Source organism: Bactrocera latifrons, unplaced genomic scaffold (genome assembly GCF_001853355.1).
Source record: "Bactrocera latifrons isolate USDA-ARS-PBARC rearing strain unplaced genomic scaffold, ASM185335v1 scaffold_551, whole genome shotgun sequence".
NCBI classification, from domain to species: domain Eukaryota; kingdom Metazoa; phylum Arthropoda; class Insecta; order Diptera; family Tephritidae; genus Bactrocera; species Bactrocera latifrons.
The window spans coordinates 94,226-103,291 of NW_017537214.1; the positions used below are offsets into that span (position 1 = coordinate 94,226).

General features: G+C 34.7%; 1 protein-coding gene across 1 annotated transcript in view; it reads left to right on the forward strand.

Moving 5' to 3' along the window:
* The window catches only part of LOC108974462 (electroneutral sodium bicarbonate exchanger 1), a 65,456-nt gene extending 57,301 nt beyond the window's left edge, over positions 1-8,155 (forward strand). The window contains exon 7 of the mRNA XM_018942317.1: positions 7,635-8,155. Within this exon, the coding sequence (XP_018797862.1) occupies positions 7,635-8,000 (366 nt within the window). The 3' untranslated portion in view covers positions 8,001-8,155. The remainder of the gene's footprint in view (positions 1-7,634) is intronic.
* Positions 8,156-9,066: the final 911 nt, after the last annotated feature.

Consider the following 9,066-nt stretch of genomic DNA (forward strand, 5'->3'; position numbering starts at 1 on the left):
ACTATATCTCAGGAAGTACTCTACCGATTTCAATGAAGTTCTGTACATAATATTTCCTTAACACCCTATGCAATGTACCAAATATGGGTTAAATYGGTTCACAACCACGCCTAAAATCTCGATTATCACTTTATCATGCGAGAGCATAAAATGTTCGGTGACACCCGAACTTAGCCCTTCCTTACTTGTTTTTGTTTGCGATCTTGCTTGCTTGTGCTTTAACAAGAACAATGGGTATTGCTGGAGAGGTGCCGATCTGGTCTTTGAATATAAGTATGTGTGTGTGAACACTTCAAAATACCAATACGTATATATGTGCTTTTCTTTCTACCAACTCTTAAAATTGTTTGTTTTATTTTGACCTTAAAATTTATTTTTTTTTTTAATTAGCAAATTTTAAAATTATTAATAAATTAAAATTTCGCATTTTCCGTTTTTTATTCCAAATATGCAAATTTATTTTCGTCTGATTATCTTATAATGCAACCATAAGAATTGAAATTTGGTTGCATACARGTTTATAACGATCACTTGCACAATTTCTACGAAGCACAATCGTTTGTCTGTCTGAATATTTGAGAAGTAGTTTCTCAGTTTCTTTTACACCGAAAAGCTGCTCATTAATCGGAACTGCCGATATCGGACTAATAATGCAGCTGTACAAATTWGCGAACTAACCGATTAAAACCAAATTCTTATATAGAAAACTTTTTGTTTTAGAAAATACTAGTAATATTAATAAATTTAGAATAGGCTATCACCGCTGTATCAAATAGAAGTACTATATCATACCTTACCTAGTGAGGGAAGGTGAAATTGAAGTAGTGTGGTTTTATCTGTGAATAGGATCAGTTCCGTCTTAAGTTAGTTTTTCTTGACCCATCGGTATGACCTCAGCAAGGCTTCTTCAGTAATCTTTCATGATACCATTAACACTATACTCGTATCATCTGCAGTAGCTCTGCCTTCACCTCTCCTCCGTTGAGTTGAAGTTGTAACCTTTCAACCATAGAAGCGGGAAAATAATCCCCCCTTTTCGTGTCACTGAACCGTGTGATGCTATAATATTTATATCTTAACCATAGATTGAATCCTTCTACAAACTAAAAGGCAGTGGCAGCTCTGTGTAAAAGACTCAATGACAGTACTTATCTCTATATTGTTAAATCCTCATTTTATATCCAGAAAGGCAGATACTGTATATTAGCTTGAGGTGTGATGACTTTTTTATTACATTTACTACTTTATGTAGGGCAGTTTTTGTTGATGGAAATGATGTATGCATGTTGTGCAGTCGGTAAATTATCCGCAATAATTAATCTGATGTGTATATCTATTAGACTCACTAAGACCTACAGCATGAAGGAATGTGAGGCCTATAGGTTTAAGTCTTTATCACTATCGTGTGTTCTTCCACCTGGTTTTGGTATTAGCACCTCCGCCTTTTTTTCCAGCGTCTTGSAATATATGATAGCTCAGTCGTTTCAAGCCTTAGAGTCACAGGTGTTTTTTTAGCATTATGGGAGTAATACCGTCAGGCTTTAAACTGTAAGCTGCTATTACTTGGGTATCCTATTTTCTTTTTGCTGACTATGAGGCTGGACTCTATCTTTTCCATCTCCGCATATAACTCTTGAATATTCCTGATGTTAATACTATTATCGCGTATAGTTATTGCTATTCTAGCGAAATTGTCCAATACTGTTCTTCAAGGATTTCGATATTGGAGAGGAGTGCTGAATTTCTGGCGAATGCTGAATGGTTTCCAGGAGCGATTTGATATAGAAGGCTCCTCACAGACTCTCCAGCAATCCACTATGAAGTTATCTTTTTCCGTTGATGGGGTGAGATCCAGGACTTCCTCCCACTCTTAAAATCTATTTGAACTAAATATGATGAATGTTGGCTTATCGAGTCTATTACACATCCTTAAATTGCCATTTAAAGTATATTGAAAGATAAATCACCTCTGATGTTCGTACTAGAGCTTCCCCAAGGAGTGTCTTGCATTTGTATCACATCCTAATAKCATGCATTTACATCTTTATTGGTGAGAATGCTGCTGCTGTTCAACACTTTAACGGTTTCGTCTCTGACCCAGGCATTCTGCATGTTACTGATCTGCATGCCACCCTCATTCATGAGGGTTATCAGACTATCTGTGGCACTTTTCGAGTGACTCCTCTAGAGACCGKAACCAAATGCGATCATGAGATATCTTTGGGATGTCCTACGCGGGTATGAGCTTCAAGTTAAAAAGTATAAAATGGCCTGGTCTGGGAACTTGCTTACCTTGTAGCCCCTAAGGGCTTATGAAGTTAGAACTAGACTCAACAATCTGACGTCGAACTCCATCCGTCTCTCGTGAATGGTGTTCGACGAGAAGAAGAAATTGAGAAATTGTAAGAAGTTCACTTGAAAAGTCCGTAATTGGGATCTGACTCATTGTAATGGCTGTCGCTCTGTCGAAGCGTTAGCCGTCGAACAATCATTTGTTGTTGAGTGGTTTTTAACTTGGTTATTGTTGTCATCCATGTTTGGTCCCACAAGTTCGCCGGAAAGAGTTCGCAGAGCTCATATCCGCAAATAACGCGATTAATTTTTCCGACCTCGTCCGGACATCGGAGAAAAACGTTTGCGATCAGCTATTCAATTCTTGCTTACAGCCATCGGCACGTGATCTATAATACATATATAAATATAAAAAGGAAAATGCAGTTCACTTTTTAAAATCACATGGCGAAAAATATTCGGCATAAGGAATAACCATTACTCTTATTTAAATTTCCTGTCCACCGCAAATTAAAAATGTTTAATGATTAAATTTCCCAATTTATTTGTGCGGACACACCACTTTATATTAAGTGTGATTCATTTGGAAGTTCCCTACTTTTTTTTAAGAAAAAGCACAGAAACTTAGACTTAGGAATTTTCAAGAGCCCATAGAGGGAAGCGATGTCGCTTGGGAAGGAGTGGCTTCAGTTCTTGCACAAGCTGTATTTTGTACGCATTTAGTTTAACATCTTGACGCAAAGTACGCCAGTGATTCCATAGAATAGTCCGAGTAGCTGCGACCGGTGCCGAATCGACTCTCCATGGTCTTTATGTACACACTCAACCAAGGCTGCTATAATTTTTCACTGCGTTCTGGACGTGGTCGAGTATTATCCAAACCAAAAGATTAACCAAACCATTTTCATTCATATCAAGCACTACCCTTACTATTATTTTCAAGAAAACTTAACTGGAGAAGTTTCATTAGAATATCATTAATTTTAATCGATCGTGCATAAACTTTAACTTTAACATTAAAGAAGGTCTGATTTACTTAACCCTTCGTTGCRAGATTTAATTTCCGTGAGAATAAAAACTTTTTTGAATCATAACATATTTTTAATGTGGGCTATTTTAAGATGACAAATTTTAAATTTTATAATTGCCGTGTTTCTAGTAACAGAGTTACGTAACATGCAGCAAATCTAACAAATTTACAACGAGGTTACTGTACGGATATGCTCTTTATTTCGTTGAATAAAAGTGGACAGAAGAAAATTCATTACTTTGACAATAAATTTCAGATTATTCTATATGAAATTTTTTTAAACAATTTTTTTAAACAATTTTTTGATCTGCTGAAACATAAATTAATTTCACGTTTTTGCACCTAACATATGTACATATATCCGTCACAACTTGGTAATTTGCAAGTGACTCGAGTGTCCACCCATGTTGGCCAGTGATCTATTCGGCTCAATTGTACTTCATTTTCAGTGAYGGGACCACTTCCCTGGTGATTCCTATAGAAATAAAGTATAAGGATTATACTTATATGTCGCAAATAAGAATACTGAGAGCGTATTTTGATTTTGTATCGGCCTATAAAGGAATCTTTCAAATCAACACGCTTAATGCCTTTGTTATACTTTGATAGAACGTTTGGCAAGCGACACTTATTTTCCGGCCAAATTCCGCATCAAACCGTTAAACTTCTAGTTTTGCCTCAGTAGCTTGAAATTAAAAGTAACAATTGTATTATCTCTTCAGGAAACTACAGATATATGAAAGTTATCCACGTTTGGATATTCAAGCGATTTTTCGTGTGCTTTCTTCGTCGTAATTTCTCGCCTAGAAGCTTTAAATTGAGAATTCGGATCCGACAAACTGTTCCCAGTAAGTAAATTCCACGTTTACATAGGTGGCAAAAGAAGTGTAGTAATTATAAAAAAAAAACTTTTTAGTTCTTTTATGGGGGAATATCAATTAGTAATCGTATAACTATGTATGTTGGGACTTGATCCCAAATCAATTTCCTCAGGAAGTTTGTTGATTCTGTTGTTTTCTTGGCCACTATATATTTCGAAGTTGTAATTTTATACAGATTTACCAGCTAAAACATACAACTTTTATTTTTTTCGAATTTCTTTACTGACATAGTATTCCTGTATTCATTTTATGCCTACTGTTCTCGTCCAATATCTTCGAATATCAGGGATTTGAACAATATCCGTACTTTTACAAATCTTGTTTGTTTATATCATTAATTTTGGCTCTTTTTGACAAGTGCATAAATTTGCATGAGATCATCTGATCATCCTGCGTCTATTATAACATTAACTTCTTTAAAATTATGTATTGATAGGATTGCTTCTTCCTGGTTATATTCGTATTGAAGTATATCTAATTCAAAATTTGCTTCATCACCATCATTTAAATGCTCATCTTTGCTTTCATTGCAGTTTTCTATTATTCGTCCGCTATCATAACCGCCCTACAAGTAAAAATTTAGGCTTAAATGCATGGTATTGCAGATGTGGAATGATACATAATAACTCTTACAAAAATAATTCGTGTGAAGACYGATTCTTTTATTTGGGCAGGAAACTCTCCAAGTTAATTGAAAATACTTACATTTTATTATACATACATCCTAAATAATTCACAAAAATAATGAAAAYAAATTATCATTTGCATTCTGCATTTTCAATATATCAGAAAGAAATTTACTCTTTACTACGTAGTATGTAAGTATATTCACAAAAACTCAACAATATTTACAAACCTCTACCAGAGGAGAATAGTAATAACGTATAATTTTCATTTGGCGAAAAAATAACTGCAAGTTAAGAAACGATGAATCTGTCATATCAACGAGAGGCTAACATTGCATATATCCAATGCTGTGCAACGAAGGGTTAATTAACTTATGAATATTACTCTAAAAAAGACAATATTATATATCACAGACTGACCAATAACTTCTGAAGAATATCAGCCAAAGCTAGGGGTGTGTACCACATTTTCAGTATCTGAGAGGGTGAAAATATATGTATATAGGAAGTAGCCGAGGTTTTTCGTTTTTCGTTTCGTTCGATTTCATTTTCGTAATGTAACATAGGGGTAAAAAACAATTTTACAAAAGTCTTAAAGGGGTCAGTAGAGTAATCTGGCCTGTTTTTATACTCTCGCAACAAAGTTGCTAAAGAGAGTATTATAGTTTTGTTCACATAACGGTGGTTTGTAAGTCCTAAAACTAAAAGAGTCACATATAGGGTTATATATACCAAAGTGATCAGGGTGACGAGTAGAGTTGAAATCCGGATGYCTGTCTGTCCGTCCGTCCGTCCGTCCGTGCAAGCTGTAACTTGAGTAAAAATTGAGATATCATGAKGAAACTTGGTACACGTATTTCTTGGCTCCATAAGAAGGYTAAGTTCGAAGATGGGCAAAATCGGCCCACTGCCACGCCCACAAAATGGCGGAAACCGAAAACMTATAAAATGTCATAACTAAGCCGTAAATAAAGATATTAAAATGAAATTTGGCACAAAGGATCGCACTAGGGAGGGGCATATTTGGACGTAATTTTTTTGGAAAAGTGGGTGTGGCCCCGGCTCCTACTAACTTTTTTGTACATATCTCGAAAACTACTATAGCTATATCAACCAAACTGTATAGAGTCCTTTCTTTTAGGCATTTCTATATACAGTTCAAAAATGGAAGAAATCGGATAATAACCACGCCCACCTCCCATACAAAGGTTATGTTGAAAATCACTAAAAGTGCGTTAACCGACTAACATAAAACGTCAGAAACACTAAATTTTAAGGAAGAAATGTCAGAAGGAAGCTGCATCCAGGTTTTTTTTAAATTGAAAATGGGCGTGGCGTCGCCCACTTATGGACCAAAAATCATATCTCAGGAAGTACTCAACCGATTTCAATGAAATTCGGTACATAATATTTTCTTAACACCCTGATGACATGTAGCAAATATGGGTGAAATCGGTTCACACCCACGCCTGAAATCYCGATTATCACTTTATCATGCGAGAGTATAAAATGTTCGGTGACACCCGAACTTAGCCCTTCCTTACTTGTTTTTTTTTTTAAATTTTTATTCTACAATAGCCTCACATATCATGAGGCCTATCGTGGAGTGTATAAACATATTTTTTTCGGAATTTTTTGATGACATCTGTGTTAGAAATGGCTGGGTGAATATGCGTTTTTTTACTGCGGACACGATTGTTAATGTTTGGATCATCTAAAACACAAAAACCCAATTTCTTCTTCAAAAGTACGTGAATGGTTATCAGACACATGAAAAAATGTTCATACATAAAAGAGTTTTTTTTTTTAATTTTTCCCCGTGTTTGTTTACACAAATTTTGTCTTAATGTTGTCAATAAATTATAAACAATTATGAATCTAGAAGGGACGATAGTTTTGTGAGCATTAAAAAAATTAGCGAAATTCGTTGAGTAGTTCGACCGGAATAATGTCCGCCAGTTTAAAAAAGTGTGTCTTGAGAAAAACACGTTTAAAGTTTGAGGTGCTGAAAAAGCAAGCAAAGGTGAAAAAAAGTATAAAGATGAACATAACCGTTGAAAAATGGACATATCCCTAATCGGCTATGAATGCTTTTTTCGAAACTTTCCAATGGAAAAGTGGGTTTCCTCATTAATTCTAAGGGTATAAGGGAGCTGAAAATGCAGAAAAAAMATTTGAAAAAATATTCCATACTGACCACTAAGTACCATTCTGTCTGCAAAAGATAATGCGAACCGTTTTATTTAGTATGCATTTTTAGTATTTTTCAACATAACACTTACAAGCGGAGTGGGCCTAGTTGTCATCCGATTTGCACAATATCAGAGCCCTTGCTGGTAAGTTTCGTCTTCATTAAATTTGAGTGATGTAAATAGCTCTAGTTGTTTGTGAGATATCTATATTTAACCTATTAGGCGGTGAAGCCATATCAAATTGTGCATAATTTTTATTCCGCAGCTGCTTCTCTTCTCTGTGATCGCTTTAAAGGGAATAAATGTACTAATTTTTGTATTTGGTAATTAACCAAAATGTCGTCCTACAATTCTTGAACTCTAGGCAATTGCCCAAATTGTTTATATGGACGGTCCGGCCCAAGACTGTCCTCCAATCACCATATAGATGTAGTATATGATGAAATGATTTTCGTACTTCCATACAATGGAACTCATTGGAATACTAATGGAAAGCAAATGCCTTTTAAACGGAATCTTCCCCAACTTTATTACATTTCATTATTTATTCTTTTGTATTTTAATTAAAGCAAAAAGCAAATTTATACTAAGATGTATATTTTTTACATTACAGGTTCCAATTAATAGGGTTCACCTTTTTACAGGCATACAACTGGCTTGTCTTATAATGTTATGGCTAATCAAATCATTTTCTGAAACATCTATTTTGTTTCCACTAATGTTGGTTGTTATGATTGGTATACGAAAAGCTTTGGATTTACTSTTTACGAAAAGAGAGTTAAAAATACTGGACGATGTAATGCCTGAATTTAATCAAGGAAATGTTACGAGTGAACTGCATCAAAGTGATCCAGAAAGCGGATACCTTGCAAAATTTAAAAGATGTTGTTTAGGGGAATCGCCTACATCGAGAGAAGAAAAAGTAATTAAAATCAGTAATGAAAAAGAATTTGAAGCTGTAAGCAGCTTATTAAAGTAAACCATTATACTATTATATGTACTCATGTTCCATTAATTTTTTTCGATATTAAATTGTATGCAGACTATTTCGAAACATTCGCAGTAGAATGTTATAAAAAAACAATACCTTATATATAAAAATTAGTTGGGATTTTGTCTGTTTAAATCGGCTGATTAAATCGTTGCATGAAATTAAAAATGGCCTGAACTTCTTTGAAGGGAATCCAATGAGTATGGTTTGTAAAAAAAACAGAAAATGTTAATTTTTAACCAACTTACAAGCGTAAATTCTAAACAAAAAATCATTGCTTACTTATAACAAAGAATGTTATAGAACATTTAGCTAAGCTACATCACACTGATAAGGGCGAGTAAATTCTGAAATGTTCGAACTTGCAAAATGTACAATACTACGTGGAACACTTGGACCGGAAATACGAATTAGATGTGGCGATTTGCGTTCAAAATACGATGAATGTTATTATTTGCGGTTGTTGTTGGTGATGTTCGCGGTCCGACATCGTTTTAACAACTGAGAACAGTTATTGGACAAATATGAGACTTACCGTGAAGCATGTCAACTATTACACTTACTTGAAACATTCCCACTGAATTCTGTAATATCTTCATCGCCGCATCATATTCGTACATTGTTTGCGATTATCATATCGACATATTCCCCTCGAATTCAAAAGATTTTTGAGTTAAGTACAGAGGTGACATGTCTGAGGATGTTTTGCATCTTGTTCGCCGTCAAACTTTGAATCCGACACTAAAAATTACTGCTGAAATTTACAATGAGACATTTATCATGATAGAAGATATGTGTTTGGTAATGGCAAATAAAGTATTGTTATGTTTGGGAATGACAACATCCAATTGTCATATGCACGATGCATTAAAACACAAGTTGCAAAAAGAAAAACAATATGCATTGGCAAAAACAGTTCGTATAATCGACAATTAAATCAACAATAAAGATTTCATTCGACACTTTGATAGAAGCTGTGAAGAGTGTATCTGGTGGAATTTATTTCCTTCATGCTCCCGAGATATTGCGTAGTATTCAATAATCATAATTGGAA